Below are 27,372 nucleotides of genomic sequence, written 5' to 3'. Positions count from 1 at the left end.
TTGGATTACTTGCACTCAAACACAAATAAAACATTAATTAATTAATTTTATTAATAAAGATTAGCTATAATACTAATTTAAGATGGTATAAAAATTTTACTTTTGTACTCTCATCACACCCCCCAACAGGAAACTTTCTAGGAAGGCTCAAATGTTTTTCTTATAATATTTCTATCATGAAAGACTTTCATTTTGTTCTTATAAATTCGAGCATTCTCATATGCTTCATTCCTGATTTTCTCTAGTTCATTAAGTTGAAGTTTGCATAGTGAACTAGCCTTATCCATATCAAAATTAAATCTCTTAATAGCCCAGTAGGCTTTATGCTCCAATTCCACAGGCAAGTGACACGGTTTGCCAAAAATAAGATGGTACGGAGACATACCAATCGGGCTTTTAAAAGCAGTACGATAAGCCCAAAGTGCATCAGTTAAACGTAAAGACCAATCTTTGCGATTTGGGTTAATCGTTTTTTTCAGAATATTCTTAATTGATCGATTGGAAACTTCAACTTGTCCACTTGTTTGTGGATGATAAGAGGTGGCGACTTTATGGGTGATCCCATATTTTCGCATTAAAGCCTCAAAAGGCTTATTACAGAAGTGTGAACCCCCATCACTGATGATGGCTCGAGGCGTTCCAAATCTGGAAAGAATGTTTTCTTTTAAAAATTTTAAAACAGTTTTATGGTCATTATTCTTGCAAGAAATTGCCTCTATCCGTTTAGAGACATAATCTACAGCCACTAAGATGTACAAATTTCTGAATGAAGAAGGAAATGGACCCATAAAATCTATTGCCCAACAATCAAATATTTCGATAATTAAAATTGGGTTGAGGGGCATCATATTCCTACGAGTTATCCCACCTAACTTTTGACAACGCTCGCAAGCTTTGCAAAAGTTATGGGAATCTTTGAACAAGGTGGGCCAATAAAAACTGCACTGTAAAATTTTTGCAGCCATTTTCTTAGTAGAGAAATGACTACCGCAAGCTTCAGAATGACAAAAGAAAATGACACTAATAAATTCGTCATTAGGTACACATCTCCTAATAATTTGGTCTGGGCAGTATTTGAAAAGATAAGGATCATCCCAGAAGAAATTTTTTATTTCGGTCAAAACTTTTCTTTTGGCCTGTTTATTCCAATGCATCGGGAGTTCACCCGTGACAAAAAAATTTGCAATGTCTGCAAACCAAGGTGACGACGTGATCTCAAAGAGTTGCTCATCAGGAAAAGTGTCTCTTATGGGTGAATTGTCTATGGAATCTGGAAGAGTGAGACGGGATAAGTGATCAGCTACTACATTCTCTACCCCTTTTTTATCTCTTATTTCTAGAAAAAATTCTTGGAGCAGAAGGATCCACCTAAGTAAACGCGCCTTAGCATCCTTTTTTGAAAGAAGGTACTTAAGGGCAGCGTGGTCAGTGTAGATAATGATTTTGGATCCAATCAAGTAAGACCTAAATTTATCTAGTGCAAATACTACAGCGAGTAGTTTCTTTTCTGTAGTAGTGTAATTCATTTGTGCACTATTTAAAGTCTTACTTGCATAGTAGATAACATAAGGCTTCCTTTCCTTTCTTTGCCCTAAAACTACCCCAACTGCATATTCACTGGCATCACACATGATTTCAAAAGGAAGCGACCAGTCAGGTGGTTGCATGATGGGAGCAGAGGTCAGTAAGCTTTTAAGTTTATCAAAAACTTTTTGACATTCTTCAGACCACACAAATTGGGTTTCCTTTTGAAGGAGATTACGTAAGGGTTTAGATATTGAGCTAAAATCTTTAATGAATCTCCTATAAAATCCTGCATGACCCAAAAATGAACGTATATCTTTGATAGTTTTTGGGTTGGGTAAGTTAGCAATTAAGTCAATTTTAGCCTTGTCTACTTCAATCCCTTCAGATGAAATGACATGCCCGAGAATAATTTTCCTAGTTACCATGAAATGGCACTTTTCCCAATTTAAGATTAGATTCTTCTCCTCACACCGAATTAAGACTAGCCTTAAATGGTCCACACAGTTTTCAAAAGAGGAGCTGAAAATCAAAAATCATCCATGAAGACTTCCACAAAGCGCTCAACAATGTCAGAAAAAATACTGAGCATGCATATTTGGAAGGTTACAGGAGCATTACATAACCCAAATGACATTCTCTTGTAAGCAAATGTGCCAAAAAGGACATGTAAAAGTGGTCTTTTCCGGATCTTCAAGATCAATTGCAATTTGGTTGTAATCGGAATAGCCATCTAGGAAGCAATAAAATTTATGACCTGCCAACCTTTCTAAGATTTGATCAATAAAAGGTAGAGGAAAGTGATCCTTCCTAGTGATAGAATTAAGTTTTTTATAGTCAATGCATACACGCCAACTAGTGGGGACTCTAGTTGGAACTAATTCATTGTTGGCATTTTTGACTACAGTAACACCAGATTTTTTTGGGACCACTTGGGTAGGACTTACCCATTTACTATCTGAAATTAGGTAAATCATTCCCGCATCCAGAAGTTTCAGAACTTCTGTCCTAACCACATCCTTCATGATTGGGTTTAATCGACGTTGAGGTTGACAAGAAGGTTTGGCATCAGCTTCTAGGTGGATTCTATGAGTACAAATTGAGGGACTAATTTCCTTGATATTAGCAATTGTCCATCCTATTACTCCCTTATGTTCTTTGAGAATTTCTAACAATTTTAATTCTTGACTTTGTTCGAGTTGGGATGATATGATCACAGGAAAAGTTTCTTCTTGACCAAGGTATGCGTACTTGAGCTCAGATGGCAACAGTTTTAGCTCAAGTTTAGGTGCTTGAATACTAGATGGTAAATGACTATTGTTGTGTGGGGGCAATTCTTCGAAACGAAATTTCCACCTATCTGTATCCAATAAAGGAGCTGAATCTAATATAGCACTGATTTCTCTAAAGTTTTGGTTTATCTCTGTATTTTCGAAATGAGTTAGGCATGTTTCTAAAGGATCAGAAGAAAGAGATGGGACAAGAGCATCTTCTACAATGGAGTCGATCAGATTAAATCCATGAATTTCATCATTTTCGTTGTCATTATCGGGTTGTTTGCAAATGTTAAATATATTAAAATCTATAGTCATATTTCCGAATGACATTTTCATTATTCCATTTCGACAGTTGATCAAAGCATTGGAAGTAGCTAGAAATTGGTGGCCTAAGATGACAGGTATTGGAGTGATACAGTTCATGACATGCTGGGTATCTAATACTATGAAGTCGACTGGGAAATAGAATTTATCAATTTGGACAAGTACATCCTCAACTACTCCTCTTGGTATCTTTATAGATCGATCGGCAAGTTGGAGAGTAACCTTGGTGGGTTTTAGTTCACCAAATCCTAACTGTTCATAAACTGAATAGGGCAGTAAGTTAACACTTGCACCTAAATCAAGAAGGGCTCGTTGTATCCTGAAGTTTCCTATGATGCAAGATATGGTAGGGCAACCAGGATCTTTATATTTAGGTGGGGTGTTGTGTTTGAGAATAGCACTCACCTGTTCGGTTAGAAAAGCTTTCTTTTGTATGTAAAGCTTTCGCTTTATGGTACAAAGATCTTTTAAAAATTTGGCATAAGAGGGGATCTGCTTAATGGCATCTAATAAAGGAATGTTAATCTCTACTTGTTTAAAGATATCCAGAATTTCTTAGTCAGGTATTCCCTTTTTAGCTGCAAGCAAGCGCTGAGGGAATGGAGCAACTATCTTGTGATGGGGTATTGATTCATCTTGTTCATTATCATCTTCATCCTTCTTTTCAATAGATTTTTCATGTTTGTCATCTTTTGTCGAAATTTCTTTGTTAATTATTTTTTCGCTACGAAGGGTTGTGACAGACTTAACTTGTTCAAATTTTGGTTGGGATGAACTTGCTTCATGGACCTCATGTTGACCTTTTGGGTTAGATTGAGGTTGGGCTGGAAATGTCCCTTTTTTCCAAACATTGAGTTGAGCCTCAATTCTACCTACAGAATTTTTAAGTTCTTGGAGTGATTGCATTGTATTCTGATTTATTTGAGTCTGCCCTTGCATGAAAGTTTGCAAAGTATCTTCAAGGGATTTCCTATGTGGTGGCACATAAGGAGTAGGAACAGAATTTTCTTGAGATTCATTGGCAGTGGGTCCATGTCTCCAACTAAAGTTAGGATGGTTTTGCCAATTAGGATTATATGTTTCTGGAAATGGTCTTTTATAAGTATTTGTGAAATTTGCTTGATCATGCAACACTTCTTGAAAAGCAGGGATTGTAGGATAATTCTTGGTCACATGTGCATTACTCTCGCAAATTCCACATATACTGTCAACAATGTGCTTTTCCTATATTGGCTTTGCTTAATTCCATGGCTTCAACCTTCCTAGTTAGATTAGCAATTTTTACATTGACGTCATTATCATCTTTAATAAGATATATTCCTCCTTTTGCATTAGGTGCTATTTTTGATTTTTTATTTTTATCTGTTGTATCCCAAGCTTGTGCATTTTCTGCTAAAAGATCAAAATAATCCCAGGCTTCATTTGGTTCCTTACTCATGAATTCACCATTACACATCATTTCTACAAATTGTCTCATATTGGAGGACAAACCATCATAAAAGAAACTAATGACCCTCCAAATTTCATATCCATGATGTGGGCAAGCAAGCAGAAGGTCCTTAAATCTTTTCCAACACTGAAAATTGTTTCTCCATCTTTTTGTGCAAAGTTCATGATATTTCTTCTAAGTGTGTTTGTTTTATGTGTTGGGAAGAATTTCTTTAAAAATTCTCTTGTCATTTCTTGCCAGGTAGCTATGGTCCTAGGCCTTAAGGAGTGTAACCATGACTTAGCTTTTTCCTTTAAAGAAAAAGGAAATAACTTAAGCTTAACTACCTCTTCAGTGACATCATTGAAATGAAAGTGTTGAACATACTTCATCAAATTTTTTCAAATGCAAATAGGGACTTTCAGAGTCAAGTCCGTGAAACTTTGGGAGTAATTAGATTATTCTTGGTTTCATGTCAAAAGCTCCCGCAGCAGTAGGAATAACTATACAGGATGGGGTACTGGTCCTAGTGGGTTGTAGATAATCACGAAGCGTTCTAATAGGTAAGTCATCTTGAAATTCATTATCTCCCTAATTACTACCATTATCTTCCATTTGATTATTTAAATTTTGAACAATTAAATTTTTATCTCTTGATTCAACTCGAAATAATCTATTCGTTTTATCTCTCTCCCACAACAGCATATACTGAGATATATATATATATATTATATTATTATTATTATTATTATTTTTGGGTTGGTACAAGTACCACGTAAAGAGATCTAAACAAACTCCCTAACAAAAAAAACTTAATTAAAATTAAACATGCATTAAAACATCACCCAACAATTTCTAATGTTTTCCTAAAAATTCTAGACAGCTCCTAACTGGTTTGAAGAGGACACCTAAGCCTCCAATCCGGTCTAGTAACCTTAGTCGACCAGGTAAGCTCCCAGGTAAGTGGAGGGGTCACGATGCGTATAGCAAAGGTCCCACTTAAAACCTACTTTTCTCGAACAGAAACTGTCTCCCTTCAATCACTTAGAGGGACAAAGCTTGCCTAGACATCGACCGGGCCACAGAGCGAAATTGGTGCAACTTTTAGTGGTCTTCGTCCTATTGAGCTCGAATATCCTTAGGGGCCAACGTCTAGTTGATTTTAATTAGGCTTAGGATATTTATGCACTGGGATGATTTTTGAGCTAAGGACGAGTGATGAAATTCCGACCTTATCTTTTTAATGGGTTCAACCCTTAGATTATTTTATGCAAATGCTTTATATTATATGCAACAATCAAGAAAATTTTTTAACATTTTATGTCATGACATTAAATTGCATTTGAATAGTTGATCAAGCAAACTAGCTAATTTTTTTTTCTTTTTTTAATTTATTTTTTTATTTTTTTATATTTTAATTAATAGTTTTTTATTTTTTTAAACAAGAGTAAAATTCTAATCTAGGAAAAATAGGACTAGTATGAACAAAACAGAAAAATTAATTTAAATACTCACGGCCGGAGTTCGTTCCCTCCGGAAATCCAAAAATGTGATCTTGATCTTCCTCGTTACTGGTCCCGCTTTGTGTCGTCCTTGAATCTGAAAAGATTTGAAATTTCAGCCGTGTTAAAAATAAAGAAAGATTGAAGAACTAGAAATTAAAAGTTGAAATTTGCAGCCTTATTCTCGTTCGCACGTTGCAAATCTCCGGCAACGGTGCCAAAAACTATTTTAATCTTGCTCTTTTTAAAAGAGAAATTAAACGTAGGATACTCCAAGTATAGGGTGTAGCAAAGTAATATTTTCGGTAAGTCCGAGATCGAATCCACAGGAATTTGACAGTGATCAAAAACTAAAGGTTAAATAATATTAGAATTGACAAGGATATAACTAAGACATCAAGATTCAGCCTAGCACTTCATCATGCTGTTCTTAAAATTACCTATTATCTCAGTTAGATATGAGTAAAGACCTAACCGGAAAGTGAAGCGGTGAAAATACCAATTAATCGTTAATAAAATAGATTTAGTTTTATGGGCAGCATTACAGTAATTCTATTTTAAACTACAGGAATTTCTAAGCATCTGTTATACCCGGGGGAAATAACAAATCAAAGAAAATATATAAGTTTGAAATAATTCTTATAAATCTACTGCACTATAAATCAAATCAAAAATATTAAAAACTCATTGATGATTAAAGAAAATACATGAAGAAAATGCTAGGCTTTTTCCTAGCCTTAGCTAAAAGAGATTTAGCTACTCATATGAGATGGAAGTATTTTTGTAAAAGGGATTAGCAAAGAAAAAGAATAAAACATAAACTCTTTCTCCCTTTTTATTTAGAAACAGAGCACTCTGTTTCTTTTCTTTTCCACGCTCCCCATCTCCACCGGATGGCTTCTCTCCTTCGTGGACTCCCAGGGAGATGTAGTGGCCTCTAAAAAGAAATGAAAGGTGTCCTCCTGGATAAAAAGCTTGGAGTTGAATGGGGTGGGGGTTCCCTTCCGAATGGTTCTCTCCTCCCAAGCACGACTGCTGCCTCCTCCTTCGCACGCTCGACTGAGTAGATGGATCGGAAGAGGAGGTGCAGATGTTGTGCTTCGGTGGTTCCGTAGCCTCTCCACCTTGCTCCTCTTCTCCCTGGCCTCCCTCTTATAGCATGTTGAAGGCGCGGCTGGTGAGACGCGTGGAGGTTTGGGGATGATCCGGTTGCTTGAGATGCGGGATGAAGTTGAATCGCTTGGGACTCTTCAGCTAGGAACGTTGTAGAAGTTTGAGAATGGATGAGACACGGGGTGGAATGATCCGGTTGGGAGATGAATGCTGGGGACGTTGCAGAAATTTGGGAAGCTCCAGATGTTGAGAAGGATATCACGAACGTTGCTGATATGCTTGGGAGTTGCGCACATCGCCACAAATGCTGGGAAACTCCTCACGGACGCGTGCTCTGTTTGTGGGAAGCCACGGGTGGATGGGATGAAACGATCAAATGCCACGAATGCTTGGAGAGCATGGAATACGCGGGGGCGACACATGCTCTGTTCATTGGGGATGTGCTTCACGGGTAGATGGGATGAGAAGCTGGGAAGACATTTATGTTGGGAAGTTGAGAAGACTCCTCTGATGGCTAGAATTCATTTGCTGTAAAGAAAGTGGAGGACTCGGCTTGGAATGTTGGGTTTGTTCCTAAACAGAGGAGATGGGATGTTGATCCTGTTGCATGTTCTGGGAGGTCACGGACAGTTGAGAAGTTGGGAAATTTCAAAGCCCCCATGCTGCGGACGTTGGAAAATTTGTTGAGCTTGGGCTGCCGGGCATTGGGCTCAAACCTAGAGTTGCTGGGTCTCTTGGATTACTTGCACTCAAACACAAATAAAGCATTAATTAGTTAATTTTATTAATAAAGATTAGCTATAATACTAATTTAAGATGGTATAAAAATTTTACTTTTGTACTCTCATCACTCCTCAACGAACTATCTTTCACTGCTTTTTTGTCTTTCCAGTATGGCTGTTTTAGGGTCAACTTGACTATTTCTAGTGTTGACTCTAGTTTTGCCAGAGTCGGCTTGTAAATTTTATGGGTTGACTCGTCAAAGCAATGATTTTTTCGGCTTTCTATCTTTTTTTTTGGCCATTCTAGGGTTGATTCGTCTTTATCTGGGCTCGACTCATGCTAATCAAGAGTCAGCTTAAGTAGTTCATGGGTCGACTAGTCAATATGATGAATTTTTTAGCTTTATGTCTATCCTCTGAGACTATTCTACTGAAGTCGGCTCGTGAAGATGCTATAGTCAGCGACAATGTTTTGGGGTCAACTTGTTGCATGGTTGGGGTCGACTCTTGAGGTAGCTCAGAATGAAATCTTCTGTGTTTGTATGTGAGCTTTCAAGAAATATTTTTATGGCCTTTTGGAGTTTGCTTCTTGATATGGAGCTTCATGTGGATGATCTTCTTTTGAGAATGGCTGAAGGCTTTTTTTTTCTTTTCTTTCTGAAATTTATCACTTAAACTCAAAGAAAATGGATTAGTCAACTTTTAACTCAACTATTTTGCATCATCAAAATCAATTCTTTAGCTTCAATAAAGGAGTTTTGTTTATTTTGGAAGGGTTTGTGTTTATTCAAAAGGTATTTGTATTTATTTTTTATAGCGGAGCTAGGAAGGCAGTGAATTGTTACATCTATTTTTGTTTATTGGTTCCTAGTTTGTATTTATTCTGGAGTGGTTCATGTTTATTCTGATGATATTTCTATTTATTACAAAGACATAGCACATTAGTTCACATGTCATGGACAACTAAGCATTTAACATACACATCAAACATAACAAATGAATTCACAACTTAGGAGCAACAAATTAATTCATAACTTAGGAGGAGGCATCCAAATGTATTCACAACTTAGGAGGCTCATCTCTTGGAAGATCGATAGGATGATCCCTTTTGAATAGCAAACCCTTTGTGATATGCATATTGGTTGTATGCTCCAATTAATTGCTTCTTCTGGACTATAGAAGACCATGCTTTCATGCCATGCTAAAAGATCAATGTTGCAATCAAGTGATGGTTGCTCTTCCTCATTAGGGGGTCCATCAATACCATTTGTTGGCTGAGATGGCCTATCTACCTGATCACCATATATGGGAGTGTCGTTGAGTGATACATGCATAATCAGTCACATTGCTTCCTCTATCTGCAATACTACCTCGTATGTTGAAAATGGTTGTTATGTTATCATTGTACATACTTTCTACTTTCATTTGCAGTGTAATTCGATATAATTAGTTCCAATAAAAACAAATAATAAAGTTAAGCTAAGCTCCATGCATGAATATATATATATAGACACACATTCTGGGAGAGGTGTGCCTGTCAATTCCTATAGCTTGGTGTGATTGTTTGGAAAGAGTAGAGTGCATAAATTGTCTACAAAGAAAGATGCAATTCAAATTGCTCAACATATCTAACTTACCAGGATTGAGTTAGAAAGCAAGCTGAAGTCTCTATTCATTGAAGCCTCTATTCATAAAACTCCAGTTTAATGTGGATCGAAGATATACGCAAGTGGTGGATATCAAATGTATTGCAAAATTAGCTAAAAAAAAGGCTGCCTGTTATCTCGCACTACAGGAAAAGTTGGTTTTACTGACGCTTTTTTGCCGACGCTTTTCACAAGCGTCGGCAATTTTTGGTCTAGCGTCAAAATTTGCCGACGCTTTTTAACGATGCTAATAAGCGTCGGTGTAGTCTCCGGCCTAAGACGACGCTAAAAAGCGTCGTCGGAAGCCAACATTCCACCGACATCACCCTAAATCCCAACGAGCCCTCTCTCTTTTTCCGTTTTCCCGGCCACCGCCCTCCACCCTCAACCCATTCCAGAGATCGAAGAGAAAACGGAACCCCCTCCCCATTCCTCGTCCATTCCTCGTCTTCTCTCTCTCTCTCTCTCTCTCTCTCATCATCATCGCCCCCCCTCCCTAACCCCCTCCAGATTCAAGAAGCAGAACGGCTCCGGCGATGATGTCTTCGCTCGCCTCTTCGCCGCCTCCTTGGATCCCGACTTCGCCCCCCTCTCGCTCGAACCGCGGATCCTCAAGTGCCGCCTCATCGTCGGCAAGACCCTCTACGGCCTCTTCCTCCTGCGCTCCTCCCCGACCCTCGCCGAGATCGCCGGCCTCGCCGGCTACGACTATGTGGTCGTCGACATGGAGCACGGCTCTGGCGGCATCGCGGAGGCCTTCCCCTACCTCCTCGCCCTTGCCGCCGCCCGCACCCCGGCCATCCTCCACCTTCCGGAGCTCTCCGCCGCCTGGGCCAAGAAGGCCCTTGATCTCGGCCCCCAGGGACTCATGTTCCCCATGATCGAGTCCCCCAGCGCCGCCGAGCTCGCCGTCTCATTCTGCCATTTCCCGCCGCGCGGCGTCCGCAGGTCCGTCCACACAGTGGTGCGCGCCTCCACCTACGGCATCGACGACGGCTACCTGGCGCGGGTTGACAAGAAAATGCACTACAAGAAAATGTGTGTTCGTTTAATGCTTCCTGAAGAGATCTCGCTTGTTACTTGCCCTCCAGATTATGCATATGATAAGTTTACAAGGTCAATTTTCTAAACCAATTGGCTATCTTGGTTTCTGAAGAAAACATTTGAAAATACTAATGAGATTTCATGAACAAGCCTTCTAGTGTTCCTAAAGGAGCTTATGTTCAGTGGGAAATTGAGCTACTTGGCTTTGAAATGCCTAAGGTAATGAAGCTTCTTAAGTGCTCCAAACATCTGGAATTCTTATGTATTGTGGTCCTTCCCACTGTTTTGCTTAGAACCTCTAATATGTGCTTTGATCATCTTCAGGTTCTTTTGACAGAGGAAATCTCTGGATCTCTGCGTAAGCTGAAGGTACTCACTAGGTTCTCATTTACATATTGATTCCTTCTAGTTTCAGCTCTTGGCTACATCTGAATTTAAATATTATTTGCAACACCTCGGTGGGTCAGTGGGATTCCAAGCTCTGCTGCTATCCCAGAAGCAGAAGTGATCCCTGTTTTATATGATGGTGGTCAATAGATATAAGGATAACTAATCATGGAAAACACTTTCAGGTTAACAAGTTAACTAATCAATAGATATAAGTCAGAAACACTGGACTCAGACCCAATAAACACCTCTGATCCAATCTTAGCCAAAATCTCATTGAATTTTTTTGACTGAAACTTTTGTCAGCTATTTCAAATAGACAGCAACCTGGCTTTGTGCCAAGCTGCGGAGTTTAAATAACTTCCTCATGGAACCATCTAATTTATCTTCTATCAACTGAGTGATGTTACTATATAAGTAACTTTCAAATTCATTAGAAAACATATGTATGGTGATTGACCAATGAGTTTGCCTGGCTACAAGCTAAATCCAGCCTACATGCTTTTTCTTTGTGTATCACTTGATGTATGTCTTCATAATCGTATGTAGATTAGCCAACATTAGAAAACACTGACAGTAAATAGCTGAATCTTGCATGCCTTATAATTTACATTCGTATTTTTATTTTTTTTTTTAAAAAATAGCAATCCCGACGCTTTAAAGCGTCGGCGAAAATCCAAAACTGCTTTGGGCTTTCCTAACACTTTAAAGCGTCGGCAAATGTCGTTTTTGCCAACGCTTTTATTAGCATCGGAAAATCTCTGTTTTTGCCGACGCTTTCTCTTAGCGTTGGCAAAAACCGGACTCACACCCATCTGCCCAACGTCTGACCCACGCTTTGGGTTGCGTGGGTTGGAAATTCGCCGATGCTTAAAAGCGTCGGTAAAGACCAAAAAAACCGCCGGAAGATATCCTTTCTTTTGTAGTGTCGGTATAGAAATTAGATATCATTTTTCTTGGATGAAGTTCTTTTTTGTTCTTTCTGTTTGCTGTGACATTGTTCATTATCCTATTATCAGGTAAGAGTGGACTTGACTAGAGAGGAGACACAAAAGGCATTAATAATGTTTTCACAAATATGGCATGTATTGTACCACATATTCCAGGTTTCGTAGAATGAAAGGAGTTAAACTTTTATTTCTAAATGGTAATTTTTTGTAGATATGCTTTAGCAACTTCCTATTTTTTTATTTAACTAACAAGAGGGAGCAAGGGATACCTTGTGAGAGGGAGGTGGAGAATGATGGATTTCGTTGAGTGGCCGAGAAGGATAGTTTGACATTTCAAGGTCTTCCTTTTGGGCAAGAGAGAATATAGATTGCTCTATCTGGGCGAGACAGAGAGAGGTGCTTGCGAGCGAGATAGAGAGATTCAAAATCTTCATTCCGGACGAGAGAAGAGAGGTATTTTCTTCCAGCCGAGAAAGAGAGGTGTGAGAGGGTGGGGGAGACGGACAGGAGAGGTGTGAAAGAGAGGATAGTTTTCCCCCAGGAAAGACACAAAAAGAGGGGTAGGGTATTGGTTCGAAAGGGGTAGAGAGCTGGTTGGAAAGAAAAATACTGTAGGATGGGATCGTGCATGGCCTCCCATGCCGTCTCATTAAATGTTCTTTTTTTTATTTTTCCTTCCCAAACGGCTAGCATTAACGTCAAAGAGGGAAAATGGTGCCTCTGTGGTTTGTGGCGATCAAATGGTTCGAATTTGACCGGATTAATTTGGCCTAAAATACTTTCAAAAGGAGCCCAGTTCATCTCTCTCTCTCTCTCTCTCTCTCTCTCTCTCTCTCTCTCTCTCTCTCTCTATATATATATATATATATATATATATATATATATATGTATGTATGTATGTATGTATGTATGTATGTAATATATATGTATGTAATATATATGCACACAAATCAATTATAGCTAACTGTGATTATTAGGACCGCAACTATCTATCAAATATTCTCTCTTACATAAACATGCACCTTCCTGAGGCTTCCACATGCATGGTCATAGGCGAGGTCAAGGGAACATGTTACACCATATTAAGGGCTCCAGAGAGATTCCTCGCACGAGCATATACATCATACATGATATTAATAGAATAATAACTATTCGTTAAATACTTCTCTCTTATATGAACTTGGATCCTCCTAGGGCTTGGCATCTTTGTACGTAGGTGAGACTAGGGAATATGTATCTCGTTAATGACTGTACATAAACTTGGACAAATATAAAATTCACATGAATCCTGACAAACAATTTCAAAATATGAGGACTAGCATCTGCCTAGTGTCCGAGAGGCCAAAATTGGGAGGCCAGGTTCCCAGAAGACAAAATTGGAGCAAATGCTCCGAGTTTCCAAGGTTATACATCAAACTTGGTGCTCGTCCGGCACTGTTTCAGCTAAAATGGAGAAGCCCTTTGGGGAGATTCACTGTGGAGGTGTGTCAGCTAAGAGAAGACCATTCTCATTTCCCTGCATGGTTTGTCGGAAAGATATGATGGCTCCCACTTTCTTTTCCAACTTACTGCAAGCCTGTCACCTTTCTGGCTTCCGCGCAAAGCATGCAGCTGAAGCAATTTTCTCGTGGCCGGCTGGTTGTAGTTCATTGCATGGATTCGAAGTATGGAAGTCCTCGTTATCAAATATTTTATTGATATGAAAGTGGGTGGAATAATATTCTTTTTTTTTTAATCTAAATCTATTTATAGATAAAAATTTGAGCATCTCATTAATATTTATATCCGTATCTATATCTGTCAAAAAATAATAATATAAATATAAATATTTTTCTTTGATGGATATAGATAGACAACTATATAATCTATATCTGAATATTCGATTCAATTTGTAATCCTATTTAATTTTATATAGCATTCATGGACTTTTAAGAAAAATAAATGACTATATTAACATACTATTAACTTCATTTATCAAAACACTTAGTAATATTTTTGATTCCATGGTCATAAAGTTTAATCTGATTTATATCTATATTTATATTCATATTTTTGGTATCTAATTTGTATCCAAGTCCGTTTAAAACAAATATGGACATGAATTGTTGCATTCGACTAGCATCCGTATCCATATCTGTATTTATCAAATAAAATAAATATGGATATGAATATGGATATGCTAGTATCCGATCCATATCCGATCTGATTTCAATCCTAATATTTTAATGTGGTAGCCAGTTTTTCCACCCCTGCATTCTTTTTCACTCACCTGCTATTAGATACTAACTAGTTAGTATAAATACATAAAAGAACTACTACAAATCCTTTATGGTGCACCGGCGATTCGCACCATAGAATATTGTACAATACTCGATGGCCGCCATCAATAGATGAATAGCTATCAAAAAATGATCTTACGTATTTTATACTGCACGTCGCTGTTGATAGCAATTCAATTTCTAATGGTGGCCGTCGAGCATTACATTGTACTATGCCGTGCAAACCGCGCACCGCAGAGGATCCTAGGTCATGGAAGAAAAGGAAGAGTTTTATCAAGAATTCATAGAAGGAATGGAGGGACACGAATAGGTGCTTATGGATGCCAATTGCCAAGATTTACATATAACAAGTGCCTAACGTGTATCTTGTGTTGGGTAAAAACCCACATATCCAACAGGTCATGTGCCATGCTACTACTAAGGCGGAGCTGTGAGAAGAAACAGAAGCATGATAAATTGTGTCAAGCATTCTTCCGAGGAGAGAATATTATCTTTTGATTTGCCTTGTGACCGAGAACTTTGAATTCCAAAGATATTGGGATAATTAAGTTAACAATTACTATGAAAATAAGAGATAAAGAGATAACAATGTAACCAAAGAGAAACCTTCATTACTTCTCCTTGAAAGTAGTATAGATGGAAACTGCTTCAAAAGGTGATTTCTTCCCATCATTGGCACGTTGAAGATACCACAAGGTTACACTAGCAACTAAAATTGTAAAATACCGAGAGTCCATGGTAATTTGGTTGAGTTTTTTGTTTTTGTTTTTGTTGATGCCCCTCATCCTAGCTCATTGTATAGCATATGCCTTTTGGTAATATGATCAAGAACAGCATGTGGCTCCTCCGGTAGTGCATTAGCTACTTTCCTGTACATCTCCATTCCAATAACTGCTATTGTTCTGATGGACTCATCCTTTGAAAACCGTTCCCATCATGTTAACTGCCATCACCTCGGTAGTGTCATGACTAGGGCTATAAACAGGTTGGATACTTGGATTAAAAGGAAAATTTAATTTGGATTCAGATTTGGATCCCTCAAACGAGTAAGCTCCAAACTCGCATCTGATCTAGATTAATAATTGGATACAAATTATCAAATTAGAGTTCGAATTCAAGCTTGTTTGAAGTTCAATTTACTACATGATTGTAGTAAGTCAACCATCCTAGGAGTAACAATTTACCAAACTTAAAGGACTCTTCTCACAATAGTTTCTTTATACTGAATTTGTGGCAGAGTTTGGTAGGAAAGGAGTAGTTATCATATGGAAAGAGAATGATTGGATTTCAAAAAATCCTATTATTTTTGCAATAGATTTAAATTTCTATACATGTTTAGTTTGATTGAAGCATAATTGGCATCTAAGCATCAGCAGGATTTTAAAACTGAAATAGTAGTGAGCAAGAGATAAGGAGAGCAATGTATGAGGTGTTAATCCAAACATGAAGAAAAGAAATTAAGATATCATGTACCTAATTATTACAAAATAATTGGATCGGGTTATTGTGTTTTTAAGTATAATTTATATCTTTAGGATGTTGAGAATTAAACTTGTTCTTATCCTTTATTTATTGTTTTGATAATATATATGTCTTGAGTATTGAAAAGTTGTATTGGAATATGTAGAGCCTCCTAGAAGTATGAGGAGTCAGTCTAGAAAGTTAAAGAGTCATTATGTGGTTCATGAACTTAGTTCTAAAAATTTGGTTCTTGTCTTTTAGAAAGTTATGTGTGAATTTAGTCTAAATTCATATGGAAATTGGTCTATAAATTTTCAGCTTTGTAACTTCATATTACAACACTTGAATCAATAAAATCTGAGTCCATTATCAAGTAGTAACACCCTAGCCTCATTTTCTCTATTGTTTATCAAGAATACACCCTTCTTGATCAGTTTTTTGTATTGGTTATCTCCAACAAATTGGTATCAGAGCTTGGTTTAGAATTATGAACTCAAGTAGTATTCAATCATCGGTTCCCAAGTTATCAAAAGAAAACTATGATATATGGTGTATCCAAATGGAGGCCCTATTGGGTTCTTTTGATGTATGGGAGCTGATCGTTGATGGATATGTGAAGCTAGAATCAGCCGAGGCAGAAGCGGCTTTGGAGAAGGCAAAAAAGAAGTTACTACAAGATTTGAGGAAAAGATGACAAGAAAGCTTTCTATACAATTTATCAAGGGCTTGATGATTCAATGTTTGAAATTGTCTCTGAAGTAAGGACATCAAAGGATGCATGGGAACTCCTCAAGAAAACATACAGTGGAATAGAAAAGGTGAAGAAGGTTCGTCTATAAGTTCTAAGAACTCAATTCGAGACTTTATACAAAGAAAGTACTGAATCAATTTCAAATTATTTTACTAAAGTTTTGTCTATTATGAGGCAATTGAGAAAAAATGGAGAAAAAATAGACGGTGTTTGAGTGATGGAGAAAATCTTGCATTCTCTAGATGCAAGGTTTGATCTTGTGGCTACAGTAATTGAAGAATCAAAAGATTTGGAGGAGATGAGTCTAGAACAACTGATAGGCTCTCTTCAAATTCATGAGCAAAGACTTGCAAAAAGAGGAGAAGAAAATTCTAAGGAGCACGCATTGCAAATGAAGCTCACACATAGAGACAAAAAATCCGAATCAAATAGAGGAGGATTTCAACGAGGATGAGGTAGAAGTTCTCGTGGCAGAGCAAGAGGCGGTAGATAGCAGCAATCAAATGAAACGAAAGAAGGCAATGATAAAGGCAATTCATTTAGAAGCCGTGGACGTGGCTGTAGTCGTGGTCGCGGTCGAGGTCCAGGCCGTAGACGTGGTGGACAGTCAAAATGGAGGTATGATAAATCTGAAATTCAATGCTATTATTATAAGAAGTTTGGTCATTATGCCTCTGAATGTTGGTACAATACTAATAGCAATGAAGAGAAAGTGAATTTTGTTGATAAATAAGAAGAAGAGAAGCAAGAACCAATGTTGTTGTTGGCCTATGACAAGTTTGAAGACTGCAATTCCAGCATGTGGTATCTTGATACGGGTGCCTCGAATCACATGTGTGGAGAAAAGGAGTTTTTCGTTGAGCTTGAAGAAAAACAGTATGACAATATTACTTTTGGTGATTTGTCTCAAAAACCAGTTGAAGGCAAAGGTAAAATTTTGCTTGAATTGAAGAATGGTGAGCAAAGGTATATCTCTGATGTCTATTATGTTCCAAATATGAAAAATAATATTTTGAGTTTGGGACAATTGCTTGAGAGAGGATATGATATACAAATGCAAAATTTGGGTCTTTCTATTCGTGATAAAAATAATACTTTGATTGCTCATGTAAAGATGGCCAAGAATCAGATGTTTTCTTTAACTTTGTCTATTGATCATTTGCATTGCTTTCAGGCTACTGTTGCAGATGATTCTACTCTTTGGTATCTTCGGTATGGGTATCTGAATTTTCAAGCATTGAAGCTTTTGGAGAGGAAGAAAATGGTGATTGGTCTACCAAGGATTGAACACCCAAGCAAGTTGTGTGAAGTTTGCATCTTGGGAAAGCAACATAGAAAGCCATTCATGAAGGGAGGATCAAGAAGATCAAATCAACGCCTTGACTTGGTCCATTCAGATGTATGCAGAACAATTAATCCTACTTCAATTGGTGGTAACAGGTATTTTCTAACCTTTATCGATGATTATAGTGGCAAAACTTGGTTTAGATGTAAAAACAAAAAAGAGAAGTTTTGAGCAAGTTCAAGGATTTCAAAAGCATGGCTGAGAAGCAAAGTGGTTGTTACTTGAAGTGTCTTAGAACCAATAGAGCCGGTGAATACACCTCCGATGAATTCAAAATTTTTTGCAAGGAGAATGGGATTGTGCATCAATTCACTATGCCTCAAACACCGCAACAAAATGGCGTCTCAGAAAGGAAGAATCAAACCATCATGAATTTGGTGAGATGTATGTTGAAGGAACGAAGAGTTCCTAAATAATTTTGGGCTGACGCTGTTGTGTGTACAACTTACTTGATTAACAAGTTCTCCACAAAGAAAATTGGTGATATTACAATAGAGGAGGCATGGAGTTTACATAAGCCAAGAGTTGACCACTTGCAGATTTTTGGGAGTGTTGCTTATGCCAAAATCCAAGAAGAAAAAAGAATAAAGCTTGAAGACAAAAGTCAGAAGTGTGTCTTGCTTGGTTATGGAGAGAATTCTCATGGCTATAAGCTGTACAATCCAACTACCAAGAAGTTTGTGATGTCAAGAGATGTTGAATTTGATGAGGAGCTAATTTGGAATTGGGCAATCAATGACCAACAAAAGCAAGTTGTTTTTATGACGAAAAGGAGCATAAAGACACAAGAGAGGGGCTGAATGTTGCTGAAAAATCGCCCCAACCAACAGCTATTATTTCATCTTCTCCCATAGCGAGGAAGACAAGAAGTATCCAAGACTTGTACAATAATATCACAAGGTGAATTGATACTGATGATGAGTTCAATATGCTATGTCTTTTTGCAGGTTTTGATCCATTAACATTTGAAGAAGCTTATCAAGAATCAAAGTGGAGGAAGGCGATGCAAGAGGAGATACATGCCACTACCAAAAATAATATATAGGAGCTTACTTCACTTCCACAAGGACACAAGGCGATTGGTGTCAAATGGGTTTTCAAGACCAAAAGAAATACAAAAGGAGATGTGGAGAAGTACAAAGCAAGGCTAGTAGTTAAAGGCTATAAGCAAGAATATAGAGTTGATTATAAAGAAGTGTTTGCGCCAGTGGGATCAGATGGAGACGATGAGAATGCTAATTTCGGTGCTGACTCAAAAGAAGTGGAAGATCTAATGGACATAAAGTCTGCTTTTCTCAATGGGCATCTTGAAGAAGAGGTCTACGTTGATCAACCTCCTAGTTTTGTTATGCAAGGAGAAGAAGAGAAAGTTTAAAAGCTAAAAAGAGCTCTCTACGAGCTTTAACAAGCGCCAAGAGTATGGAATTCCAGAATTGATGGATACTTTATTCAAAATGGATTTATTAAATGTCCAAATGAACATGCTATATATATGAAGACTAATCTACTGGATGATGTTATGTTCGTTTGTCTCTATGTGGACGACTTGATTTTTACCGGCAAAAATTGATCCATGATTAAAGAATTCAAGAGCTTGATGGTGAAGGAGTTTGAGATAACTGATTTAGGTCTTATGGCTTATTTCTTGGGCATTGAAGTGAAGCAAGGAAATGATGGAATTTTTATTTCTCAAAAAAAGAATGCAAAAGAAATCTTGGCAAAGTTTGCTATGGATGATTGTCAACTGGTTGATACCCCGATGGAGTGTGGGGTGAAGCTAACACAGGAAGGTGAACGTAAACTTGTGAATCCAACTTATTACAAAAGTCTTGTTGGATGTTGCAATATTTGACTTGTACTAGAACTGATATTTTATATAGTGTTGGTTTGGTGAGCCGATTTATGGAGACCCCGAAGAATTCTCATCTAAAGGCAGCAAAGAGAATTTTAAGATACATCAAAGGTACACTTGATTATGGAATGTTTTATTCTTCATATGCAATTTTGGAGTTGACTGGATTTAGCGATAGCGATTGGGCTGGAAGTTATGATGATCGAAAGAGGACTACAGAGTTTGTGTTCTATCTTGGTGAAGCTGCATTTACGTGGTCTTCGAAAAAGCAAAATGTTGTTGCTTTGTCAACATGTGAAGCTAAATATATAGTAGTATCTTCATGTGTTTGTCATGTTATTTGGTTGAGAAAATTACTTGAAGAGTTGCAGCTGAAGCTAAAAAGTTCAACAAAGAGTTACGTGGATAACAAATCAGCTATTGCATTAGCGAAAAATCCGGTTTATCATGAGAGATCGAAACATATTGATACTCGGTTCCATTTCATAAGGGAACATGTGAAGACTCAAAATGTAAAGCTCATTTATGTGAAGTCACGTGAGCAAGTTGCTGATATATTGACAAAGCCACTCAGTGTTCAAGTTTTTCAGAAGCTAAGAAGGTTGTTTGGAGTGATGGCACCTGGAGGAACAAGTTTAAGGGGAGAGCATGTTGAGAATTAAACTTGTTCTTATTCTTTATTTGTTGTTTTGATAATATATATGTCTTGAGTATTGAAAAGTTGAATTGGAATATGTAGAGACTCCTAGAAGTATGAGGAGTCAGTCTAGAAAGTTGAAGAGTCATTATGTAGTTCATGAACTTAGTTCTAGGAACTTGGTTCTTGTCTTTTAGAAAGTTGTGTATGAATTTAGTCTAAATTCGTATGGAAATTGGTCTATAAATTTCTAGCTTTGTAACTTCATATTAAAATACTTGAATCAATGAAATTTGAGTCCATTATCAAGTAGTAACATCCTAGCCTCATTTTCTCCATTGTTCATCAAGAATACACCCTTCTTGATCAATTTTTTGTGTTGGTTATCTCCAACATAGGACTCACGATGTTTACCTTCTCTCAGATTATCTACTATTTTATCTATACTCAATGGCAACCCAAGATAACTGCATTGCATCATCATGCCTTTAAATGTGATTGTGCTTACTTAACTAGTCAAAACTATTGTACCTCTATTTGTTCTGTTGACCTTGGCTGAGAAGCCTAGCATAAGATTCAAAGCTATCTAGTGGAAGATCAAGATATATGTAGAAAACTAAACTAAATCTAGAAATAAAATGTAACTTATAATTTTAAATCTAAAGGCAAAGGAATCTAATAATCTAAACTATTTAAGAATAACTAGTAGCTTATTGCCTCACTACTAAAAGAGTTTCATAGCTGCCAAAGAGTCCTTCAACTAAGACCATCAAAGCATGTCAGGATTAAGGACTCCATCAACTTGCTTGGTTGCCTTTCCCCGAAACCTGCAAAGGTTTGCACGGAATCCGCCATACAAAAAGGTAAAATTGAAAACAAACCCTAGTTAGCATGTACTCAAGAGAAACCAGACTTCATTGATGTGCAAAACAAGATATATATGAAGGATATTTATAAGCTTTGGGTCCTCTTATAATGATAAAGATGAGTGGGCACCTTCAAAGTCCAAGGAAACTCAAAAACCAAGTCGTAAGGTTGTAAGAGCACTTCTAGAAGCAAAATAAATTCGAATAACACACTTACTGTTGTCCACACTGATCTAGAGGCATCCTAAATGGTCCCACATTGACCTAGACCAAATTTGATATGTCTTCAAGGACGTTTAGGACTCAAACTATATTGGACAACACTGGTACGCTATCTAATTATCTGATGGTGGATACCTTTCTATCTGATATCTACTCCCAATTTGAAGTAACATTGCTTAAGATTTTGCTCATCATTTTCTTAGTCAAGCTCTGATTGAGGCAGTTCAAAATATTTGAGCATATTTCAATATATAATAATCAAAGTGAAGCTATCTTTCGAAGTAATATGCAGTGGATTAAACCTAACACCACAATTTGCAGCTAATTTGTAAACTATTGAGCACTTGGAACGCATATGAGTCACGTGTAACCTTGTATTTTCTCTTAGCTGGTTTAAGGGTGGTCTGGAGGTTGCTCAGGAGTCTTGTGACATAAGGATTATGGTCTCAACCGGCATCACTTGCACGCAGCTTGTATGTTTACTTATGGTTTACGTAGGAGCGACCCAATGTATTTCGAGGCCTAAGCCTATTTTGTCTTTAAGGCCTTTTTTACAGTGGGCTGGCCTTTCTTGCGATGGGTCTTCTTTGGACTAGAGCCTTAGGCGACTGTCTAAGTTGCCTAAGAATTGTGCCGGTCCCTGGATTTACGAGTCTATCACTATTATTTAAAGTGTTAAAAGTTGCAAAACCAATTTTTTGGTTTCCAAACTACAACAAAAAGGATGATAGTTCCCTTCAGTTTCTTGCATCATCATTTCTATCATTTTCTAGGGATGTAGAAAATCTTCATTAAATTCCTAAGGAAAAACTAAGTTCTTGTGCAATAGTTTCATAAACGCATGCATTAATATGCATGAGCTCCTTTTCTACACCATCGTGCCATGTAAAATAATAGTGATTTTTCTTTTCTACAAATTGGTTTTAGCATCATATATACAATACTTCTGGTCCAATATAAATTTGTTTAGCACCATGATATTAAATCAACTACTTGTTTGGATAACTAGGTCTTGGTTCATTTCTCAATAAACAAGCTTGAAAGAACCTATTTTGGAGCCACTTACTCAATTATACATTTCTCATTTTCTAAAAAATATTAATTATATATTTATTTACTTACCATTCTTCTTGTGCAGGTCTTCTAATATTTCACTACATTTTTCACCATGCATTTCATAATTTGAAACTTTATCCAAAAAAGCGAGTCCGAAGGTATTATTTGGATTCCTTAATTCTATATAAGCATATAAAAACTATCTAGTGCATGGCCGATGTAAGACTAAACATATATCTGCACAAATTCTCATAATATCTATGGCCAGAAATATTTCTTCATATTAAGTTTGAATTAAGGGTCTCTTGAACCAGATGGAATGTAACCTGGCTCAAACTTATATATGATAAATCATCATCTATTCTAATTTAATTACAATAAATTAGTCCCGGAGTGGGGTTTGGCAGTTTTTTTTTTTCTTTTTTTTTGGTGACCTCCCATAATTAGGGGTGACACGTAGCATATAGTTGCTCGCTTGCTTTATCCCAATTTTCAGTTATTTTAATAAACAAGTAGGCCCCGCTGAGATTTGCCCAATCTTGTTCGTTTGGGGTCATGGTCCGGCTCTTCTACTTATTTAAGTTGGCAGGCCTCCATAAAGATTCATCTACATCTATTGATACGATTATGGCAGTTGTTTATAATAAATAATAGATGGTCCTGCTGGAAGGCTTGTCCTCAAATATACCCCACTTGGTAGGATTATGTCACGGATGACCTCACTGAGACTCTGAGATTCTAGGCCTGTCTTTTGGCTGTTTTTATTTTTCGCCTTTCAGGTTGCTTTGGTTTGTTTTTTATTATTTTATTGTCAACTTAGGGTTAACAAATGAGTGTGCATCCCCACAAGAAAATATTATTTAGGACTGTAAATGGGTTGACCCATGACCCAACCTGATCCCACCAACTCTGCTAAACTCAACTTGATTGAAGATTCATGGATTGGGTCGATTTCAAAATTGGACCTAGGGTGGTCCGGCCCATATATAATCTAGTCTAATTGGATAAAAAAAAAATGAGCCCAACCCAACTCGAACTCAATTCCATCTGATCTAAAAATCTGATTCATATAAACATCTTTATCTTTCACTTTAAATATCTTTCTCAATTTATTGAATAAAATCTATTTTAAACTCATTTCTTTTTTTTCATCTCAACAATCACATGTCCGCTCATCTATTTTCGCTTAATTTTACTTCATATATCTTTATTTGTTTTCGCAGATTCTTGGTGTAGTTTATAATTTAAAAATGAACAATTATTTGATAAAAAATTTTTATTAAAAATTCAAATTTAAGCTGGTTCTTTTAGTATATTTAAATTTTAGTATTTAATATTTAATGAGCACTTATCACATTTTAGCTATAAAAGAAGAGATAGATGCTTGAATTGCAAACGTAACCCGACCTAGTCCCATCTCGAACTCAAGCAATTTGGGTTGGGTGCCGGTCATATTTATCCTTGATCCAGTCAAATTAAATAGCTCATTGGCAAGGAATTGCTTGATGACAAGCCCAAAGGTGGAGAAGAGTAATCATGTTAGTTTGGCCATAATTTTTTGTTGGCATTGTATTCAGATCACATCACCACTCTTATGGGTTCGGTTTGTAACTTTTGCCCCAAAGAATGATTCATCTTCTTTCACAATATTGACCGTTATCATGTCTTGCATAAATGTTAAAGCACTCTGAACTCATTCTTTCATCCATTTGCATGGATCTTAGAGCTATCATTGCGTGATCCAATGGTGGAACTGTCCGAAGGAAGGTGAATCCTTCTTTGGCATGGAAGATGCAACCCCAGCCTGGCTGATATACGGAAAAGAAAAAAAATCCCAATGAAATCTTTCCTTGGATTTGGATTTCTAGAAAATGCTAGCTATTTCTACATAGATCTTATATATTTTTGTATTTTATTTTATTTTATTTTTTTGGTAATGTTAAATTTTGAATAGGCCTCAACGAAAGCCTGATTCAAAATGAATATAGTTTACATCCAAAGAAAGCCTCGCCCACGATTACACCTGGACCACAGCCTCCCCGCCATGACACCATTAGGTAATAGACTTCGAGATCTCTTGCTTGCATGACTGGTTTTTCTTATAGATAAGGAACTAAGGAAGCCCCATCCAGCCAACTCAAATGCCAACCCACCTTGTCCCACCTAGGCATGAGACAAATGCTCGGAAGATGGAGTGAAGCTTGCGGAGTTAGGACTTATATGTGGAGAAGAAGACGAGGTTGGAAATACTGATAACAAATACTACTAAGAATTTGAATCGCACCATTCTACAAGAGGCAGGAGATAATATAGACCATCGGAACTACTACTCTATGGTAAGGGACCAGGGTTTTTTACTTCGAGAGCAGTGGCTGGGTAAAAGACTCGGAGGCTTAGAAGCAAGAGGATGTATCATTAAGCTAATATTCAGGTACATTATTTTATATATATCACTAAAGGAGGGCAAGAGTAATGCATGTCTAGTATTCAAGGAGAGATAAGGATATGAAATATATTGAGGGAAATGTAGTATGGCCAGAGAATTCCTAGAGATAAACTTTATTTACTTTTTTTAAGCCAAAATATTGAACATATCTAAAGGCTGCATTTCTTCTAAAGAATTTCTGAGATAACCATATAAGACAAATCTAAAAATATTTGACTATGTTAAGAAAAGAAGTCCAATGAATGGAGATAGAAATATCAAAATCCACAATCTAGGGAAGAAGCTGTCCCAATTAATGAGAAGAACTAAATATTATTAGCTTCTAATAATTTCTTGATCTCATCCAACAGATATGTACTTTTGATGGAGGTGTTAGTTCGACCCAATTTTGGAACAGTGTGTATTTTAGTAGAAACACTGTACCTTCTCGATAATTTGATCAACATGTTCCAATGTCCATGTGATGTTGTGTAGTAGTTCTGCCCACATATAATCTCCAATTTCCTGTCTTAAGAGTAGAAAATTATAGCATGAATTATAAGATAAATTATTTTCTAATGATTATAGTTTTAAATAATAGACATTCAAGAATCCAATTTGAGACTGCATTTTCTTTAGCTAACTTGCTAAACAATGAAACAATTTTGTGGCAATGTTGTAGAATATTTTAAGTGTCACTGATCGAACATGATCCATTATTTCGATTTAAGAACAACATGGCTATAGAGATACAGGTTTGGAGATGAACATTTGATGCATGGATGTCCTGCCTCATTTTTCTTCTCTCATTTCTTGTCGCAAATTGTGCATGTTAAATACCATAGGTTATCATTTCTGTAAATGCTGGAAATTGTAGCCTTCACGGTGTACAGCACATCCTACATGCATAAATCTCATTATGCAATAATAAGAACAAATCTTCAGAACCATAATTAAGTTTGAAAAATTAATGCAGATATATGATAACTTATTTTAAGTAGATCTTCCTCAAACATATTTGACAATTGCTTGAGAGATATACATTCAGCTCTGAGGCCTTCACTGTCGTTGTTGGAGCATCAGCACTTTTTACTCAACTGCTACCTTCTTGTCATTTTGGCCATTGAAGGAACTGAGTAGATGAAATATACATGTTAAAGTTAAACAATAAGCAATAATCAAAAAGATACCATGATCTAAGTTACTCTAGCTTTTGAAGTGATCCAGTATTATTCTTGTAGAGAAACATGTTGAAAAATGAAGGCTTATTTAGAAAATATACACTTAGATGAATAGAAAGATCTTTAAGAAAACATAAAATTTTAATATGCAAATTTTCCTACCAGGATATCTTTTAATCTGCAAAGATATCGCAATTATGACTGTGTTATTATTGACAGTATTCTGAAACCTTTCTATCAACTATAGCACATTTCTCCCACAACATCATTGTAACAGGATTTGAACTGTAGAATAAATAATACAATTAGAACAACAACAATTTTAAATGGAAAAAATGTCAAGATAAATTTGGAATAATGAAACCCATTCATGGTTAGTGGATCATCAAATGAAGTTGTTGCTTTTAGATGGTTAACTGACAATCTCAAATAATACCTCTCCAATTCAGAAGGATCTATGTTAACAATCCCACTAAACTCATCCTTTGACTCTCTTTGAGCAATGCTTTCCATGTCCATGCTCAACATAATGCCCAGGAAAGTGCTTTGTTAGCTATAACATCTCCTACAAGTAGCACTAAAACCTTCGCATTGGATCCCATCCTGACTTTAAGCTCACTATCCTCCAAGGACCAAGTCCTCCGGAATCTCTGCAAAAAATTATAGACACATACCATCAACATGGAGTCCACACTCCAAGCATTAGGAGGTCCATTCAAAATACTTACATCAACTAACATCTACATATCATACACACCAAGTGATGCTTGTCTATAATCTGTCAGCCTATCATCATGTTAACACCAGCTGTACTTGGCTTTGCATCCTGGGACTCTGTGCTTCTTAATGAGCCTTTGCCCCTATGTGGAGAATCTTGAACCACATTTGAATCGTGATCCATCTTGCCGACTCCAGACCAAATTCAAGCAAACTCTAGCATCTCATAATCACACATTAGGCCTTCAAATTGGCCCTTGATAGACTCTAAGAGCTTGAGGAAAATAATCTTCCTAGCCTTATAATTATCCTGATGCCTTGAAATTGAAAGGTGTAAAACATCAACATCGTCCAAGGCCTCTTTATTAGCTGGATCTGGTGGCTCATCCGTGTCCAACATCCTAGAGACACCTTCACTCACAGTGAGACTCAGTCTTTTTGTGCTATCTTCTATAGTTGCATGGTACAACCAATTAATGATCAATCAGTGTAGTCATACAATTCCCATAATCACTAGAAATGATGCAACTAGACATGGAAGAAAATATCCAATATATAGAAGCCAAATGCATGTACAGCAAGCATCTAATGATCACAAAAAAATAACTAAGTGCATCAAGAATTTTGATTGGTAGTAATGTTCTCCTAGAGTATGGTATTTG

The 27,372-nt window shown here is 37.0% G+C and overlaps 1 protein-coding gene across 1 annotated transcript; it reads left to right on the top strand.

Moving 5' to 3' along the window:
• The first annotated feature begins 9,872 nt into the window (after nucleotides 1-9,872).
• On the top strand, nucleotides 9,873-11,599 carry LOC120104736 (2-keto-3-deoxy-L-rhamnonate aldolase-like). Its single transcript, XM_039116391.1, has 2 exons — nucleotides 9,873-10,800; nucleotides 10,906-11,599. The coding sequence occupies exon 1, from the start codon at nucleotides 10,262-10,264 to the stop codon at nucleotides 10,664-10,666; it is 405 nt and encodes a 134-aa protein (XP_038972319.1). The 5' UTR covers nucleotides 9,873-10,261; the 3' UTR covers nucleotides 10,667-10,800; nucleotides 10,906-11,599.
• Nucleotides 11,600-27,372: the final 15,773 nt, after the last annotated feature.

This window comes from Phoenix dactylifera, unplaced genomic scaffold (genome assembly GCF_009389715.1).
Source record: "Phoenix dactylifera cultivar Barhee BC4 unplaced genomic scaffold, palm_55x_up_171113_PBpolish2nd_filt_p 000090F, whole genome shotgun sequence".
NCBI classification, from domain to species: domain Eukaryota; kingdom Viridiplantae; phylum Streptophyta; class Magnoliopsida; order Arecales; family Arecaceae; genus Phoenix; species Phoenix dactylifera.
This window is presented reverse-complemented; position numbering and strand designations above follow the sequence as displayed.